This window comes from Gracilinanus agilis, chromosome 3 (assembly GCF_016433145.1).
Source record: "Gracilinanus agilis isolate LMUSP501 chromosome 3, AgileGrace, whole genome shotgun sequence".
Lineage (NCBI taxonomy): Eukaryota > Metazoa > Chordata > Mammalia > Didelphimorphia > Didelphidae > Gracilinanus > Gracilinanus agilis.
The window spans coordinates 644,846,013-644,865,811 of NC_058132.1; the positions used below are offsets into that span (position 1 = coordinate 644,846,013).

General features: G+C 43.0%; 1 protein-coding gene across 1 annotated transcript in view; it reads right to left on the minus strand.

Moving 5' to 3' along the window:
- LOC123242010 (interleukin 1 receptor accessory protein) overlaps positions 1 to 19,799 on the minus strand; it is a 110,617-nt gene that overhangs the window by 36,014 nt on the left and 54,804 nt on the right. Inside the window, exons 3-5 of the mRNA XM_044669505.1 lie at positions 18,907 to 19,093; positions 3,012 to 3,140; positions 2,099 to 2,260 (exon numbers count right to left, since the gene is read on the minus strand). Of these exons, the coding sequence (XP_044525440.1) occupies positions 2,099 to 2,260; positions 3,012 to 3,140; positions 18,907 to 19,093 (478 nt within the window). The remainder of the gene's footprint in view (positions 1 to 2,098; positions 2,261 to 3,011; positions 3,141 to 18,906; positions 19,094 to 19,799) is intronic.

Genomic DNA, 19,799 nt, shown 5'->3' on the forward strand with positions numbered 1-19,799 from the left:
CTTTCTTCTCCCTCCCTTTCCCTTCCCTTCCCTTTCCCTTCCCTTCCCTTTCCCTTTCCTTCCCTTTCCCTTTCCTTCCCTTTCCCTTTCCTTCCCTTTCCCTTTCCTTTCCTTCCCTTCCCTTTCCTTTCCTTCTCTTCTCCATCCCTCTTTTTCTTCCTTCCTCCCTCCCTTCCTTCCTTGTTTTGGAGAAAAGAGAGGGATAGACCTGGAATTCAGAGTTCCCAGTCTGGAGTCAGGAATTCCTGAGTTCAAATCCTGCCTTGGATACTTACTAGCTGTGAGCAAATCATTTAACTTCTGTCTGCCTCTGTTTCTTCAAGTTCATTTCTCCCAGCACTGACTTCCCAGGGTTATTATGAAGACTATTTGAAATCATTCACCCAGATACTACTAGTTATTATTATTGCTGCCATGGCTTCACCTATTGTGTCAAGGGGGATATTTATGGTATATACCTCCCAAGGATGAATTTTTTGAAGTTTATTGAAACCTCAGACTCAGATCAAAAGAAAAGGAAAGCTTTCCCTCAGAATATCAATTCTGGCAAGGCAGCCTGGCATAGGATATTATAAAGAAAGTGCTGGCCTCTGAGCCATGAAGATGTGGATTCAGATGCTGCCTGTAACAAATCCAAGCTAGAAAAGCCAATCTCTCAGGCAGTTCTCTAAGACTATATCACAGAGAAGGTTGTAACTTGAATTAATTTAAGGGAGTTTCCTCTTCATGCCATTCAACTCAGAACCACCTACCCACCAGCAAGCCAACATTCAAGTGAGGGTCCATTCTTAGTCTAAATTTGAGGGGGGCCCAAAGCAGTCAGTTCTGCATTATCCTATTCCACTACCAAGTGATCAAAGGCCATCCAAAATGGACAGTTTTCTATTGCACTCAAATGATTCAAGAACAAAAGTGGGCTGAACAAAAAGGCAGATGTATCCAGTAGGTATAAAGGGCATTCTGCCTGGTCCCTGCCTATCCCTAATTGTTGAGTCTTGTTCAGAAGTAGCTCATTTTCTTGGGGTTATCTTCTCACCCGAGCCCAGCATCAGACTTGATCCACAATCCTGTAAAATTTCATTCCCTTTTCCCAAAGCACTAGTGGATGCTGGGAAACTTTTCAGACAGGGGCTCAAGCAGAGATTTTGATCAAGATCATAGTGAGAAAGGGATTGAGGTCTTGGCAGAGGCAACAGGATCTTCTTCCAAAAAACTCAGTGGAACTGTATTAAATAGTAATGCCTATCAGGAGCCAATGGTGCCATATAGGGCAGACAGGTGGGAGAGTCACTATCCCTAGATTTCTACTGATGGGAAAAGTGAGATTCAATGTCAGGGTTGGGGTAGAGAACCAAGTCTCTATTTTTGACTATGATTTTTTTTGTGTAAGAGAAGCTATATGTATCAACAAAATGACTTCTGATACATTGCTTTAGAGCAAGGGTTGGCAACCTTTTTGGCCATGAGAGCCATAAACACCACATTTTTAAAAATGTAATTTTGTGAGTGCCATACAGTGCTCACAGTGTGCGCTCCTGTAATAGTGCCTGAAAAAAATGGACTTTATGGCTCCTTCAAAAGAGCCAGATATGGTTTGAGAGCCATACATTGCCAACCCCTGCTTTAGAGTTTCCAAACACTATCTCTCTACCACCCTGTGAGGAAGGTGCCAGGAGTAATATTATCCCCATTTTATAGCTGAGGAAGTAGACATGAGAGGCACAGTGATGTGCTGATTAAAGAGTGTGAAGAGGTCAGCATTTTAAATCAGAATACTTGGGTTTGAATTTGGGCTCTTCCACTTATTAACCATGTGTCCTTAGGCAACTCGTAATTAACCTCTGTGGGCCTCAGTTTCCTTCTCTATAAAATAGAAGCTAGGGCTAGATGATCTCAATGGCTCCTTCTAGCTAAATATCTCAGATTCTAAGTATCTGGAGCAAGATTGGGCATCTGGGCTCTTGGCTCCCTACCCAGAGTCCTTGCCAAGGTGCCACCCAGCTTCTCACTCACCCCGGGTTTGACTTAAGCCTAAAATATATGGAGGGAGCAGATTCCTATGGTTTGGGGGGGGGGTTATAGCCTCCTCCTTACCTACCACCTTGACCTCCACAGTTCGGGTGAGGTTAAAGATCCGACCGTTCTCTGGGTAAGTCACTACACATGTGTAGTTTGCTGAATTAGAAGTGAGGACGTAGGTGAAGATGAGCTCAGTGCCATTCACGTCCACTTTAAAGAAGTTTTTCACTATGTCACAAATCTAGAAGTCAGGAAAAAAATGTAATATTTTAGGACTTGGTTAGGAAGCGATAGTATACACATACTCACATCTACACACAATTAGGCCCTCAAAATGCACGTTCACACACACACACACACACACACACACACACAAACCAGAAGATGCAGAGGCCGGGAGGCCATGTTTGTCTGAGAAGGTTCCAGGGTCTCTTCCAGGCATCTGATACAACTTCAAGAAGGCCAGAAGGTACTAGGTCTATAGAACTCTTTTCCTGACAGGAACTTCCAGAATGGGAGTCCCCCTCCTCATCCCAAATCATCCACACCTCGCTAATTCCAGGAACACAATGATTTCCTGCTGCCCACTCCAGGATTCTCATTACCAGAGTATGTGATCCACACAGGAACAATGCCAAGATTTGAAAGAACCTCTGAAGAAAGTTGGCCACCAGGTTCCCTCCTCTCTGGAGGCAGCCAACCTGAGGCCACCCTGAAGCTCTTCCCTGGAACTCAGGAAGGGCAGTGCTCCTATGCAAAGCCCACCACTTACTAAAGGTTTGAAAGACAAGCCCATGATTCACTAAGGGCTCAAATGTCAAGCCAATGTATCAAGGGCTCTAGTGCCAAGCTTATCACTCACTCAGGGATTGATTGCCAAGCCCACTACTCACTTAAGCTCTTATGCCAAGCCCACTACTCACTCAGAGCTTGAGTACCAAGCCCATCATTCACTCACTGGCTGTTGGAGCTTTGGTGGTCTTGAGCCTTACCGGAGTGTCGGTTTCCCCATCTCTAGATGAGGATGGTTGAAGGGATGTTGGATTTGGAGTCCTCAGAGCAGGGTTTGCATCCTGACTTTTACTCTCTGTGTAGCTTTGGGTCCTGGGCCTCGGTTTACTCTGAAAATCAAATGGTCAGACAGCTTTAGAGCCAGGATCCTATGAACTCCAAGGGATATGCTCTACCTCTGATATTCCCTTTCTAGGCCTCAGTTTCTTTTTCTGTATGGGGGGATAGGTTTAGAGGAAAAATAAATTCTCTCAAGGCTTAGAATGTACAAGTTCTTGTAGGTTTCCTATGTTCATTTATAAAACTTGACTGCTATTTCCCAAACAACCTTTACCATTTTGAGACAAAACAAACAAAAACCTGTTAGGAAACAGGACTTCTCTACTCTGGCATGTCTCTGACAACCATTTCTATAGCTACTTACTACCTTCATGACAGGGGGGGAAGTTGTTTAACTTTTCTGGGTCTCAGTTTCCACAACTGTAAAATAAGGAACTAGGACTAGGTTGTCTCTAAGGTCCCTTCCTGATTTAAATTTATAATCCCTGCCACTAAGGACAACCCAGTGTATCATGAGAAATCCACCAGCCAGAGGACTATCCTGTCACCACCACAAACAAATGTTTTCTTAGCTGAGCCCCCACATCAGACAGATTTAAAGCTTCATCCTATTTTTATGACAATAACCAAGATGGTGGGTACCAGCTGGTGCTTGTCTAACCTCTAGGTGTGTGCTACTCTCCCGAGATTTTTGCAAATGCCCCAAATCCAAGACTTTGGTATCATGAGAGTTTATGAAATGAAGGTCAAGATTTTGTTTCGATACAAGTTGAATTCTTTTGAGTCATCAGGTTGTAAGTACAGAACCACCCTGGAGACACATGGTTGAATGTGGTTGAAGGAACATTGAACTCAGAAAGTTTGGGGCACATCCCACATGCCCTGTACTGGCTGTGTGACTTCAGGTAAGTCCATTTTCTTTTTACAGTCTTGGCTTACAGCAGTGATTCCCAAAGTGGGCGCTACTGCCCCCTGGTAGGTGCTGCAGTAATCCAGGGAGGTGGTGATGGCCACAGGTGCATTTTTCTTTTCTATTAATTGCTATTAAAAATAAAAAAAATAATAATTTCCAGGGGGCTAAGTAATGTTTTTTTCTGGAAAGTGGGTGGGAGGCCAAAAAAGTTTGGGAACTACTGGCTTAGAGGAAGGGAAAAGGCTCAAGCACATGCCAGCTAGGTCCCTTCTAGGTAGGCCATTCTGGGAATCCTGGATACTGTGAACTGAAAGTGCATCTTTCTCACACAAAGCTCAAGGTCCCAACTCAGGCATTCAATTCCTTTGCCTTATATCTCTGCTCTGTAGGAAGAGAGATTAAGGTGTTTGTGTTACCCATTTCACAGTTGGAGAAAATGAGGCCTCCCCTCCCCCAATTAGAAAGATGTGCTAGAAATCTTGCTAGCCAATTATTCAATGAATCAACAAAGGCCTATATGTCAGGCATCATAAAAATGCAGGGAATACAAAGACAAAAGGTTTCTACCCTCAAGGAATTTATATACTGCTGGTTACATCTCAGAAAGAGAAGCCAGATTTGTATGCTGATGATATGTTGGTTTTTTTTTCTAGTTTCCTTGTTGTTCATACAGTTCAGTCATGTCCAACTCTTTGTGGCCGTCTTTGGGGTTTTCTTGGCAAAGATCCTGGAGTGGTTTGCCATTTCCTTCTCCAACTCATTTTATAGAGGAGAAACTGAGGCAAACAGAGTTAAGTGAGTTGGCCAGGGTTATACAGCTACAAGTGCCTGAGGCTGGATTTGAACTCAAGTCTTCTTGACTCCAGACCCTGTCCACTGAGACATCAAGCTCCTTATCTTGGCCTAATCTTTAGCTTGTAAGAGCAAAGCAATTATGGAAAATCAGCTAAATCTAAGACTATCTCTAAATCGGGGCCACTGATGGTATCGATAATGGCCAAAGCATTTCTCCTGTAATTCTCTTTCCCCATTCATGTGGCTGATCCTCAAGTTCATGCCTTCATCTTCTCCCTCTTGAATTATTATAATAAGTTTCTAATTGATCTCGCTGCCCCATGTCTCTCCAAATTCCAAGCCATCCTCCCCATGGCTGTCAAAGTGATTTGTCTAAAGCATAACTAACCCTAGTCAATAAATTCCAGTGGCTCTCTGTTCCCTTTGGCTCATATACAAACCTCTGTTCGGCAGTTAAAGCCCTTTACGATTTAACTGCAACATACCTCTTCAGGTAAATCAATTAATGATTCAATTATGTAACAACTATGTATGAAATTCCTGATAAGGGCCAGCCACTAGATTCTAGGAGGGGAAATACATGGAATGAAAGAATTTCTACTTGCAAAGAGCTCACAGCTATTGGAGAGACAACAATTAGAGCTAGAGAGATGATAGATAGCTACCTGAGCACGCATATACATGTGTGCACAGATGGCTCTTTGTGCATATACATATACAAAAAATCCAAGGTCATTACACAGGAGGCAGTGAAGGAGGCAGGGGACAAGTCTTTGGGACGACCAACCAAAAAGAGGCTTAAGAGGGAGTAGATAATCCATGACGCTAGTCTTTTTTTTTTAAACCCTTACCTTCCATCTTGGAATCAATACTGTGTGTTGATCCTAAGGCAGAAGAGTGGTAAGGGCTAGGCAATGGGAGTTAAGTGATTTGCCTAGGGTCACACAGCTAGGAAGTGTCTGAAGCCAAATTTGAACCCAGGACCTGCCCATCTCTAGGCCTGGCTCTTGATCCACTGAGCCACTCAGCTGCCCCTTCATGAGTCTAGTCTTAAGAGAAGTAAAGGATTCTCTGGAAAGGCATCAAGGAGGGAGGGAGTGATGGCATTACAGGCATGAGGGGTAACAAGTGCAGAGGTACAAAAACAGAAGGTGGATTTCTAGTGTGTGAAGAGCAAAGATCCATTTTGCAGGACTGTCAAATGTGGGAAGGAATAATCCCTGGGGAAAGTGCAGCAAGCAGCTGTGGCCAGGCTCTGAAGGCAGTTAAATTTGTCTGGGTCCTAGAGTCAATGGGGATATTGAGGAGTATGGTAGGTAAGGACACTTTGGTTTCTCTGTGGAAGATGAGCTGTGGCAGGAAGAAAAGAGAGGCAGGAAGTCCAGTTGTAAGAGACTCTGGCAATAGTCTGGGTGAGAGATGATGAGGTCTGAGCAGCCAGGACAGTATAAGAAAAAAGAAGCCTGGCTCTGGAGTCACAGTGAGGGTCCAAACCCTGCTTTTTCATTTAATACATTTAGGACCTTGGCCAAGTTCTTTGATCCTTCTATGCCTCAGTTTTCTCATCTGTTAAATGAAGGGCTTAGACTAGAAATCTCTTCCAAATCTAGGTCTGTGATGCGACCATCTCAAGAAGGTGGCTAAGAGACCAGGAATTGAATAGTAATAATAGTGAGCATTAATGGAGCACTTTAAAATTTGCAAAGAGCTTAGCAAATACAATTTCCTTTAATCTCTTTAAGAGCTCTAGGAGGTGAGTACTTTTATCATCTCCATTTCACAGATGAGAAAAGTGAGGGACCACAAAGCTAGTAAGTTCCTGAGTTTCAATTAGAACTGGAGGCTGGAGCCCACTGGAGATCTGGTGTGAGAGATGCTATGGAGCCTATGTTCTGATCACATCACTGGTCCCATCTGTGCTCTAGGCAGTGTGGTGTCCTGGCTGATTCCTGCCTTTGACATTTCATCTTCTCTATCTTTGCCTTTGTACAGGCTGTGTCCTATGCCTATTGTGCCTTCCTTTCTCACCTCCATTTCACAGCGTCCCAGTCTTCCTTCAAAGGAGAACTCCTGCCAGAGACCTTTTGGGTCGCCCCCTCATCCCAGCACACAAATATCTCGCAATCATGGTGTACATTGTTTACTTTTCCAGTATATGCTCGCAGTCTACTAAGAGAATGTAAGCCTCCCAAAGACAAGGGAGAAATCATCTTTGCTGTGTGTCTCCAGTGCTCCTCTAGGTGCCCTGGGCTTAGGAGGTACCCAATGAGTGCCAGCTGAATTAAATCAGCCTGTAATCATACTGTTCCATATGTCTTTGAAACAATGGCGGTGGTGTGATTGTAATGAACAATGAAAACATGGCAAATGCCACTTTGAGGAGAAAATGCCAGACATTGGACTTGCCACACTGCCGGGGCTCTGCTCTGAGCTCCCGTCTCAAGCAGGGCTGGCTGTCAAGCCTATGACCCTATGGAGGGACAGGAAGGGTGCCCATGAGCTCATATGTTTTCTTGCAAAAATGTCTCCTTGACAACTCGACTGTTTATTCCTTTGAATCAATTAGGGGAGTTTCAAGCTTCAGTGCTACCATTCTTCAAGCATCTGTGGTTTCATCATGGTGGGAGCTGCCTCTGTTAATACAGTCTGGAACTCCTCTATGATTTAAGTCTTCATGCATTGCTGAGGCTGAAAAATTCATCACGGGGTAGCCAGGCTGGCAGTGGGCAGGGCTTCTACATCCCAATCTGTCATGGAATCTATACTTGATGCCTTGGCAGGCAGTGGACCTTGGTGCAAATACTAGCCCAGTCACCCAGCTGGAGTGACTTTGGGCAAATCCATTAATCTCTCAAATGAGAGGATTAGAATGGATGGCCTCCAAAGTCCCTTCCAGTTCCTTCAATATGGAACTCTAGGGTAGGGCATATTGGCACATCCAACCTTCACAAGTCTACCACCAACTCCATGCTATGTGGAGGTGCTGTTTATGCCCTCTTTAGTGCCAATGATGAGGTCTATAAAGTATAGCATTATTTGAGTTCACACAGCAAATTTCCACTGGGCTGGAACCAATGACCACATTTTAAATATGCAAAGAGTGTACTCTTAAATATGGGCCACCAGCTCATGAGACTCATTATTCACATTAACGGGGACCTAGTTAATTTACTTATAGACACTTGTGGGCTCCCATTTAAAAAGAAGGCTCATTAATAGTAAGGAGTCTTTCCCCCTCTGTCTTGGTATCCCAAACATCTAGTAGAGTGTCTCTATTAGAACTCCTCTGTTAGAATGGGCAGCTGGGTGGTACAATGGATACAGTACTGAGCCTGAAGTCACAAAGACTTATCTTCCCGAGTTTAAATAGTTCAAATCTGGTCTCAGATAGTTGCCAGTCATGTGACACGGGGCAAGTCACTTCACCTTGTTGACCTCAGTTTCCTCATCTGTAAAATGAGCTGGAAAAGGAAATGGCAAACCATTCCAGTACCTTTGCCAAGAAAACCTCAAATGGAGTCATGGAGAGTCAGAGAGAAGTGAAACAACTGAACGACAGCAAGTTAGAATATGCTCTTCTTCAGATCCTGTATTTAAATCCCTAACACTTAGCACTACGCACAATGCTTGGTCCAATATAATGGCTTAATGTTTTTTTTTTATTTATTCTTTTTCTTGTTGGTGTTTTATTGATAAGGACTTAATAGGGGGTCAGATTTCATAAACATTCCCAAATGATATTTTATTGACTTTGAAATCTCCAAGGAGCCCACACAGAGCAAAATGACTGTCATCAAGGAAACAATGCATCAAAAGGGAATCCAAGAGAGATGATTCAGAGATTCACCTTGTCCTATTATCTGCCGCAGAGGACACATATGACCTGCTTCCTGGTCATCCAAACTTGTTATACTGGCAGGGGTCATAGCCCTCATCCCTGAAACTGGATTCTACCTGAAATTTAAGTTTTTCAGCTCATTTTTCTAGGGCACAATAGTTTCCATGGCAACAAACTACAGTGTCTAGTAAAAGAAAAGGAAAAAAAAACAATGCAGGAGTTCACTTTGTAATTCAGAAGAAGAAAAAATGGGAGAAGGCAAAAACAATGAACAGGACAGAGAGCAGACTATGAGAGAGCACTAAGGAGAGACTGGGGAAAATGGGTCTGGGATTGTCAGGAAGGGCTGGTCAGAAAAGGTGGGAAGGAAAATCAACAGGCCACCCTAAAATACTTTTGATGATAACCATGGGCATCCCTAGGGACCTCTCACTTGTTTTTCTTCCTGCCAGCTTACTTGTCTTTTCTTTTTAATTTTTCATAAATTTTCTTTTGACATAACATGCTTCCCAACAAATATTCTACAAAGTGCCTTCCCTGAAAGCATTTAGGCAAGACCACCCAAGAGCCTGATTGCCACTGACAGCATACATCACTCTCCATTTTGGTAATTTAGCCTTTGGTAGCCAAAAGGAAGGATAATCTTGACAGCCTAGTCTGGGGGGGCTTGAAGGTTATTAGATAAAATTTAATAAAGAGAAAGAAAAAGTTTTACTAATATTTGGGTTCCAAAAATCAATGACTCATGTGAGATAGTGAAATTTAACTATATCCACATGGTGTTAGGGTTCAAATCGGTGGCCACCAGAGGAACACACGAGACAATGCAATCAAAGCAGGAGAAAGCTTTATTGCCAGTGCGCACTGGGGGAACTCAGCAAGAGAATCCCAAGTGGTGCATTCAAAGGAGGGAACATATATGTTTCAAGGGCTAGGGTACAGGTGCCTGTGTCTTAGGGTTAGCTAATAGCTAGACAGTGGGAGTAGGGATGTTTCCAGGATATGATTCTTAATCTTCAAGGCTGTCCTGTCTAGGGACCCTGGGACTGTGAGCTCCAGATAACCACCTTGCTGAGCAGTGCATAACGCTAGCAAACCCCCCCTGCTTAACAGGGTATGATGCTGTCAAGCTGTTAGTTATGAGTCTCAGCTTTTTGGCTACAACAATGGCAGAAAAAAAGAAGGTGGCGCTAGTGGACTCTATGCTCAAGGCAAACAATCTGCACTGGTGGGATCAAGGGTTCTAAGCTAGGAGGGAGATAGCAACACTTTTGGGATATTCTGAGAGCACCTTATAGGGAAGTCCTTGATAAGCTGGAGTCTCCAAAGTAGGATAGACAGGACAAAGAAGGGTTTGGAGATCATTTCCTTGGAGGTTGGATTCCCCAAAATGAGACTGTTCAGCTTTGAGAAAATAAGACTGGGTGGCTGAGAGGGAGACAGAAAGGCATGTTGAAGTGCTGGAAAGGTTACTATGTGGAAGAGTTTCACTTTGCTCTGCTTAGATGCAGAAGTCAGATCCAAGAGCAAAGGGTAGAAAGTTTAAGAAACTGGGGCACATTGAGGATCAATGGAAGGAAACCTTTCCTGAAAATCAAAACTGTTTAAAAGTGGAAGTGCCTCCAGGAAGTGGGTGGCCTCCAGCTCCTTGAGGAGTTTCTTTAGTTAGATGCTGGATGGGGAATACCTCTTGGGTATACTGTAAAAGGAATGCTTGTTCAGGTCCCTCCAACTGCAGGGATCTAATTATGGATGTCCCAATTATTAACTTTGTCATCATTATCTTCATCATGACATTAATTACCTTGAGTTTTATTGTCTTTTTCTATGGTCTTTCCAAGCAAATGTGCAGTCAAAGTAATTTTTTTTTTCTCTTCGTGTCACTTCACTTATATCTTCCATAGTTTCTCTGAATTTTTCACAATTGCTATTCATCAAGGCCATATCCTTTTCAAGTAACTATTTCCAATTTGTTCCTAGTATTTTCCTTTAAATCTCAATAGCACAAACACTAATAATTTGGATGGTGCTGATCTCATCACTGACAGGAAACAAGACAACAACATACTTCATGTTCATTCTAAAGTCCAAGGCTCGCCAAACTGCAATCCAGGAGTCATATCTAGCCAGCCCCTCATGAGCTAAGAATGGCTTCCATTCTGTTAAATGGCTAGATTTTACTCACGGACTATAGTTTACAACTACTACTCTGGAAGAAAATGTTGGGAGCAAGAGAGATACTAAGCCTAGAGAAAGGGAAAAAGAAAAAGGCTGGAGATTGGCATAACAACTGTCTTCAGTTATCTGAAGTACTGCGAAGAGAAAGAAGGATTAGGCTTAATTTGTCTTGGCCCAAGAGAGAACTAGGAACAATGGGGAAAATTAAGGAGAGATAGATTTTAGCTCAGTAGTCAGATGGGCTGCCTGAGGAGGGAACAGGCATATCATGATTAATCTTGAAGGAAAACCTGGAAGTAGACTTTCTAACAATGCTATAAATATGGAAATCCTTATTCAGTTAGGCTGTGAGGTTCTTTCCAAGCCAGAGTTTCCTTCTGCAATCCTGGAACACTAATGATATGGGCTCATGGTTAAGTACATGTTGGCCTTTACTTTGTTGGAGTGACCCAGCCATAATGTTGCTTTTCATTTGTTTCAGTCATGTCTGATTCTTTATGAACTATTTGGAGATTTATTTTCAGTTACTAGAGTGGTTTTTCATTTCCTTCTTTAGCTCACTTTAAAAATGAGGAAACTGAAACAGACAGGGTTAAGTGATTTTGCCCAGGATCACACAGAAAGAAAGTGTTGGAGGTCAAATTTGAACTCGGGTCTTTCTGACTCTAGGATGAGCATTTGTCCATCCTGTCATTTAGCTGCCCCTAACCAACAGTGACAGGGAGCTGAGTAATGTGGTGCCCCTAGGAGGGTTCCTCTATGAGGATCGTCTTTATGGAAGCATGGGTTCAAGAGAAGAAGGAGATATTCCCATAATGCCTTGATGTATTTTTAAAACTCTTGAAAATTCCATCTTAGAATCATACTATGTATTGGCTCCAAGGCATAAGAGTGTTAAAGGATAGACCACGGGGATTATGTGACTTTCCCAATGCCACAGTTAGGAAGTGCCTGAGACCAGATTTGAACCTAGGACCTCGTATCTCTAGGCCAGGCTCTCAATCCACTGAGCCACCCAGCTGCCCCTAATAATGCCTCTTTTAAACTAATCTGACAAGTAGAAAACCTCACTCTGACTTGACAAACAATTTCAGCTCCCCAAAGAGAATCCTAAGGTGTGCCATAAAACTCTATTGTCATGACTCCAGAGAATGGTTTAAATTGTCTAAATTGAAAGAACATGGTGAGATGAAAGAGGAGAGTGAACCTCAATCACAGGCCTGAGAGAACAAAATTGAAATGAAGAGTTAAAAAAAAGAAAGAAAGAAAAATGTATCCTCCAGACCTTGTAATAAATTGTCCCCATTTCCCAAGAACATATGCAGGGCCCATAAAAGGGGTCAAAGTCGAGTGCCTTCTCAGCAAAGTGCCATCCTGATGGCTTGCTGATTGCCATAAAAGGCAAAGCTGTCCCCATTTTCCTGGAGGGGATTCTGAACACTGTACCCTCCAGTCAGATTAATTTCACTGTACAAGTTACAGGCGGAGGTAATATACCATTTTTAATGGCCAGACCAGGCAACGGGATGACCTGCCTTCTGCAAATTGATTTCCATTGGGCTTTTTGTTTCATTCTAATTGATTGTGTGGAGCATACAGCAGCAGCAGCAGTCCTGGTCTTACAATACCATTTAAGCCACCCAAAGAAGCCACTCTTTGAATGACAAGGGAAGGGCTTTGGCTGGAGGGGGAAGGGCAACAACTGTATGTCTTAAATGGTCCAGAGAAGCAGCCCAAGCCAAGACCCCATGAGCAGAATGGCCATAGCTTACAACACAGGACTTAGAGTGAGAAATCATTCCAGGAGCCATGATACTCCTCCACAGATGGAGAGCTCAATCCCCTCTGAAACTTGGTAAATGATCCTCAACTGTGAATGATAGTTATTATTGACCAAGTTCTTTCACTTTCTCAAAGTCTTTGCCTGTGTTATCTCATTTGAACCTTATGATAGCTCTGGGGGTTGGGGGTGGTATTGTTGTTCAGTTGTTTTCAGCTACGTCCTACACTTCATGACCCCATTTGAGGTTTTCTTGGCAAAGATACAAGAGTATTTGCCATTTCCTTCTCTGGCTCATTTTGCATATGAGGAAACTGAGGCAAACATAATGAAGTGACAATCTATTGTCTGGTGCTGGATTTGAAATCAGGAAGATGAGTCTTCCTGACTAGTGCCAGCAGTTTATTCACTGTGCCATCTAACTTCCCAGGTGCTATTATTATTCCCATTTTACAGGTGAGAAAGTGAAATGATAAGAAGCAATAAAAGTCTGAGGAAGAGTTCAAATTTATATCTTCCTGATAGTAGGGGAGAGTAACAAATATTGGAGGGGATGTGGCAAAATTGGGACATTAATGCTTTGCTGGTGGAGTTGTGAGCTGATCTAATCATTCTGGAATGCAAGTTGGAACTATGCCCAAAGAGCAGTAAAAGTCTACTTGCCCTTCAAGCCAGCCATAGCATTGCTGGGTTTGTACCCCCAAAGAGATCATAGACAAAATGATTTGTACAAAAATATTTATAACTGTGCTTTTTGTGGTGGCAAAAAACTGGAACACAAGGGTATACGCTTCTACTGGGGAATGGCTGAACAAATTGTGATATATGTTGGTGATGGAATACTATTGTGCTCAAAGGAATGTAATGCAAAAGTTGCAAGAGTGGTTTTTGATCTTGCAGGGGGGCCAACTGAAAACTTCTGGTAGTTGAGCCTTAGAATTCTGAGATAGTTCAGTTGGTCCCTGATGCTTGAACAAAGCGGAAGGATCAACCACAGCTCTATTTTGGCTTTTGGTTTGCTTTGGTCTGTGCCTTGTCTTTGGATAATTTGTACCTAGCTAACTTCTCTGGACCTTTTCCTGACCTTCTCCATATTATTTCCCTGTTTTCCCTGCCTATTTTCCCGGGGCTCTGGGAGGCAGGGTGGCTTTTGGGTTGTTAGTGAAAAGACTTTGTGGGTTTAGTTTTCCCCAATAGGCAAGTAGGACATCCTTGAATTCAAACTATCCCTTTAGTATACCCTCTACCTTAAAAGCAGCCAAATCTTCCCAGGCTGAGAGAGCAGGTTCTCTCTCAATCTAACTCATTCCTGAGAACCTCCCCCATCTTGAGTTTCTCCCTAGCAGCTGTCAGAAACCCCAAACCCCTCTCTCCTTCCAGACCAACCCTAAAATATTAATAAAACCCTTGGTTACCTAATCAAACCCTCTGGAAAATCATTGTATTGAAGAAATTAGGCAAGGGTGAAGGGAGAGGAATAATTCTCTTTCATTTCCTGAGGGAAACTGGAGGCATCCATCTTGGGAGGAAGTAGTTGCCCAACACTTCCTCCTGAATCCCTTCAGTTTCACTGACAGGGAGGAGCCTTGTGGTTCCTCCTTTGAGGACTTGAGAAACTGACAAGAAAGCCCTCAAGTCAGATTCAAACCACTTCTGTCTGGCCCTATTCCTTGTGTCTGTAAAAGCACCTTTCCTGCCTGGAAGGCTTCAGCCTATTTCCACAATGTCCTCTGTCTCTATATTGGGTGTCTAGTCTGTGTCAGATGCCTCTCCTGAACACCTCACCTGTACCCTTACCATCTTGATACTGCCTTGTCCATTCCTCTAAACTTAGTCATTCCTTTCATTCCCCTCCTATTACCTCAATCACCTTTACCCCTCCATCACTCAGTGAGGGAAGATCACCCACAAACTTTAGTGTACCCCCCTATTTTAATCAATTACAGGAATAATAAACTGGAGGAATTCCATGTGAACTGGAAAGACCTCCAGGAATTGATGCAAAGTGAAAGGAGCAGAACCAGGAGAACATTGTACACAGGGATGGATACACTGTGGTAAAATCGAATGTAATGGACTTCTGTAGTAGTAGCAATGCAATGACCCAGGACAATTCTGAGGGATTTATGGTAAAGACACTGCCCACATTCAGAGGAAGGACTGCAGGAGAGAAAACACAGAAGAAAAACAACTGCTTGAACACATGGGTTGATGAGGACATAATTGAGGATGTAGACTTGAAACAACCACACCAATGTAACTATCAATAATATGGAAATAAGTCTTGATTGATGACACATGTTAAAACCAGGGGAAATGTGCATAGGATATGGGGGGTGAAGGGGGTGAAGTGGAAAGTAAAAACATGAATCATGTAACCGTGGAAATTTTTTCTAAAAAAAATAAAATATTTAAATATTTGAAAAAAAATTATATCTTTCCAACTGAAGCCCAGCACTCTCTATAGGGCACCTCCTGGCTGCCTTAAAAAATGAGTTTAGCCTGGTGCCAACTAGGTGGTGAGTCTTTCTGACCTCAATGAGTCAGGTTCTTGGACACAAGAACTGAGGGGACCCCCAAAATATCAGACACCTGGCCCAAAGGGAAAACCACACGGTTCTCTGTAGAGTACCTACTCTGGTCTTTGTCATTTTCCTTAGGAAGTCTGGGATTTAGGGGGCTCCCATACAAGATAAACTATAGGGTTGAAGAAAAGTGGAGCTAGAATAGAATTTGGAAATCAACTAGTTCATCTCCCTTTCTCAGTGAACAAAACGAAGGCTTTGAGACAAGTAACTTGTCCAGAGTCCTACTATTTGTAGGTAGAAGAGCCGTGACTCAAAGCTGTCTCTCCTCTGACTCCAAATACAATATACTTTTCTGCACAGGAAGGAAGGCATTTTCCCTTCGGTCAGTTTGGTCTTTTATCAGTTATTTGGGTTAAGAGCAAAATTACATAAATACATTTGCCAGTTTGGGGATTTTTGAATAAGAAACTGGGTTCTAAGGATGACAGTATAGTGATTGTGAGCCTTCAAAACAGCCATTTCACTGTCACATCTCAATTGCATGAAGAAAATGAACCATCATCCCTTCCGTGTTAGAGAGAGAATCCTGGAGCCTCTTGATTTCCTTTTTCTCTTTGCCTTTTCTTTTCGAGATAAAATATTTCATTTTTTTCCAATTACATGTAAAAAACATTTTCAGCATTCATCTTTTCAACATTGTAGTTCTAACATATCCACCTCCCTTGCTCTCCTCCCACCTCACTGAGAATGCAAAGAATTTGATACAGTTTACACACGTGCAGTCACGAAAAAGATAATTCCATATTAGTCATGTTGAAGGAAACAGACCCCAAAAAACAAGAAAAAGAAAGTTGTTGTTTTTTTTTTAAATATGCTTTGATCTGCACTGCTTTCCCTTTTTTTCTTGTGGGATGCAGGCCAGAATTTCTATTCCTCAGAATTTAAACACTATTTACTGGATTGGTAACAAAATATTCTGAGATCAGCTGTACCAGTGCTGGGCAATATAGTGGTCAGTGATCTGTAACCCTAACTCTAAGGTGATCACTAAAGAGGGAATCTCTGATGAAATATACTACTTCTAGCTATTGGGATTTTAGGGCTCCTACTCTGTCTAGTGTAGGAAATCATTGGCCTTGAGGATACAGAGTCTTCTTTAAGTACCTGAATCATTTGTTTAAGAATAGTTCTAGCGCCATGTTGGATTCACAGGGCACACCAAAGAGGTCCTGGAGAACAAAAGACATTGAAGGCCAGAATGAAGGAACACAAGATGTCTATCTGCCTCCAGGTGAGGCTTATTCTAGCACTCTGTTACAGCAACCAAAGCATATTCAGAGGTCATGTCCACAATGGATAGAAGGTTGGACCTGGAGTCAGGAAGATCTGAGTCCAGATATGTTCTCAAGATATTTTACTAACTATATGGCCCAGAGCAAGTGCCTGAACCAACCTGCCTCAGTTTGTTCAACTGTAAAATTGGGGAAAGATAACACCCACTTCCCAGGATTGTTGTGAAGATCAAATGAGCTATTTGTAAAAGCACTTAGTATACTACTAGGCACATAATAGGTGGTTAATAAATGCTCATTTTCTCCTTCCTTCCTTTTTTCCTTCCTTCCTTCCATTTGTTCAGATATAAAATGGAGAAATTAGTAATGTGGCACACAAGTATAAATGGAGCATTAATGTGACATATAGAACAAGTATAAAGAATTCAGAGAATCATGGGAAGACATATGACTGGATGCAGACTAAAGTAATGAGGATTGGCATAGCCTCCAGAAGTGAGAGTAGGCCCCAATAAAATCAGAGCCATCAGCTAGCTAGAGCCAGACACATAGCTTGCTCCCCCTCCAGCATGAGAACTTAATCCAACTCTTTCACAAATACCGTATGCCCTACCAAGAAATTACTCGTACAAGAATTCTATGAGGAACTCTCTTAGATGGTTACACACTGACATAATGAATTGTCATGTATAGAAAACTGTGTTCAGAACCACTGAGGTAATCTAAGTCCACTGTCTCTGTCTTGTAAATCATCCCTAACCATTGTCCCTGCAAAAGGCTTACCTAATCCCTTAGCCTGTGTTGTTTCCCATATAAAATATGTACCCCAAATCATTAAACTTTGTCACTGCACAGCAAGAGATTTTTTTGCATGTCTCTCTGTCAGCTGGGCCCTCCTGTAATCCCAGAATCATTTTTCTCACCCCAGTTTTGGTGACCCACAAATTTTTGTCATTATCACCTGACAGACAAGGAAAACAAGATATATCCAATGACAAAAATGCAATGGGAAGAATCCTATCAACAAACTGCATCTCATTTGGAATGGTCCAAGTAGCTCCAGGGAAGAGTGGAGAATAATCATCCACACGCTCTCCTTTGCTTATATCACTGGATGTTCATGAATATGGCACATTGCATATACTATCACAGCTGGTGAATATGTTGGTTAGCAAAGCACTTGGCACACAGTAGGTGTTTAATAAATGTTTGTTCACTTGATGGAAGTTAGTTCTATTCTTTTGTGTTTTTAATTTTCTTTTAAAATTAATATATTTTTTCTATAATGAATGCAAATGATATGAAAAAAAAAAAGGTATCAGCATTTTCTTTCTTTTAAATGATGGAGTTGGCCTCGTTCGTCTCTAGGGCCCCTCCCACTATAGATCAGTTGGTAAGCTTCCCTTTACATTTTTTTTTTTTATCCTGGGACTCCATTCTAGGAGCATAGGGCCACAACCAGTAGGCAATGGGTCACACAGTCGCTCAGTGTCACCCAGCTGGGAAGTGTCTGAGCCCGGATTTGAACCTAGGACCTTTCGTCTCTAGGCCTGGCTCTCAATCCACTGAGCTAGCCCAGCTGCCCCTACTTTAGGTTGCAGTTTCTTTAGCAGATGTAGTTTTTACAGGGTGGGGTTGCTAGCCCCACGCCCAACCCTTCTCCTTTTTCATCCGGGCTAGGGACCTTCCTTGGCCCAGGAGTGGTAAGGGTGGGCAATAGGGGTCAAGTGACTTGCCTAAGGTCACACAGCTGGAAGTGTCCGAGGCCAGACTTGAACCTAGGACCTCCAGTCTCTAGGCCTGGCTCTTAATCCACTGAGCCACCCAGCTGCCCCTCCCTTTACATGGGGTAAAGAAATGCCTCAGATTGCTGGCAGCACATTTTATCACTCGTGTCAACAGGTCAAGCGTCTGTAGCATTGTCAGTTTGGGAACACTCTCTATTAGGGTGCACCACAACCTGTCTGCCACTTGGGTGATAAAATTCAGGGAGTTGCCTGAGAATCTGAGAAGTCAAAGGACTTCCCTTTGGCCACACAGCTACATTCCCCAAAAGGAACCAAATTCAGGTACTCCTGTGGAGAAAGAGTCCAAGAGTCTATTTGTCCGGCCAGGCCTGATGCCGTATTGAACTTGAGTGTTCCTGACTCTAGGCCTGGTGTTCTTTGACCATTCAGAATGAGGTTCAGTTTGATGATATGATCCTTTCCATTGCATTGTGGCCACTGGGTATATGTGTTTTTTGGGTCCTCCTTGCTTTAGTCTCCATAGAACTCCACCACCCCACACTGGCCCTATCCATGTGGAGAGATCCCTTTAAGTCTACAAAGTGTTTTCCAGCCATCACCCTATTTGTCCAGAAACATTTAGTCAGTGTGCCAGCCCCGAGTTACCATTCCCTTCCTCCCTGTTAGCTGTCAGATACAGGCCACCCAAGAGATACCACGGGAAGACAATGTTTGGAAAAGGCCAAAGCCCATAGGACTGCTTACCATGTACCAAATGACCTTTGGCTGAACGCTGGAAGGAAAAAATCCCTCAATGTTTGGGCACTTTAGAGTCTGCAGGGTATGCTCTACATACAGGTACTCCCTGGGCACCTTCATTCTTGAACTGAAACAACTGCTTTTCTGGATCACTTCCAAAGGGAAGGCCACTTTGCTGCAGTAAGTGGTGTTTCTGAAGAAGAGAGAAAGAAGTGAAGAGATTGTTAGGTCAGGCTGGAGGTTGGCCATGATCAGGGACAATCGGGACCTGCAGCTGGGATGGCTTTACCCTTCAGGGGGATCATGCATGACGCTGCTTTACTGAATCTCCAACATACACAGGTCCTCAGAGGAGCTCCAGTCCAGCTCCTGGGCAAACAGACATTCCCAAAGCAAATGGGCATCTAGTCTGCTTGAAGTCCTCTAGTAAGTAGGAGCTCATTATCCCCTTAGCTAGCCCTCTGTACTTTTAGAGAGCTCAGACTGTTAGAAAGAATGCTTTTCTTTTTCCTCATATCAACCATAAATCTGCCTTCGGGGACATGTCAGTTCCATCTTCCACAGGACAGCCCTTCAAATCATCAAAGATTCTGGCCATCTTCTTGAAGCTACTTCTGCTCTAGCTTAAAGACTGCTTCTGGCAACTGACCCCAATATGGTGGGACTGCCAAAGCTCAACATCCTGGTGACACGTCTCTGCATGCCTTTAGCTTATCAATAGCTTGCTTACAATGTGGAGTCCTGAGTAACTCGCCAGGTTTGGTAGAAGGAAGGAAGGAAGGAAGGAAGGAAGGAAGGAAGGAAGGAAGGAAAGAAGAAAGGAAAGAGGGAAGGAAGAAAGGAAAGAGGGAAGGAAGGAAGGAAGGAAGGAAGGAAGGAAGGAAGGAAGGAAGGAAAGA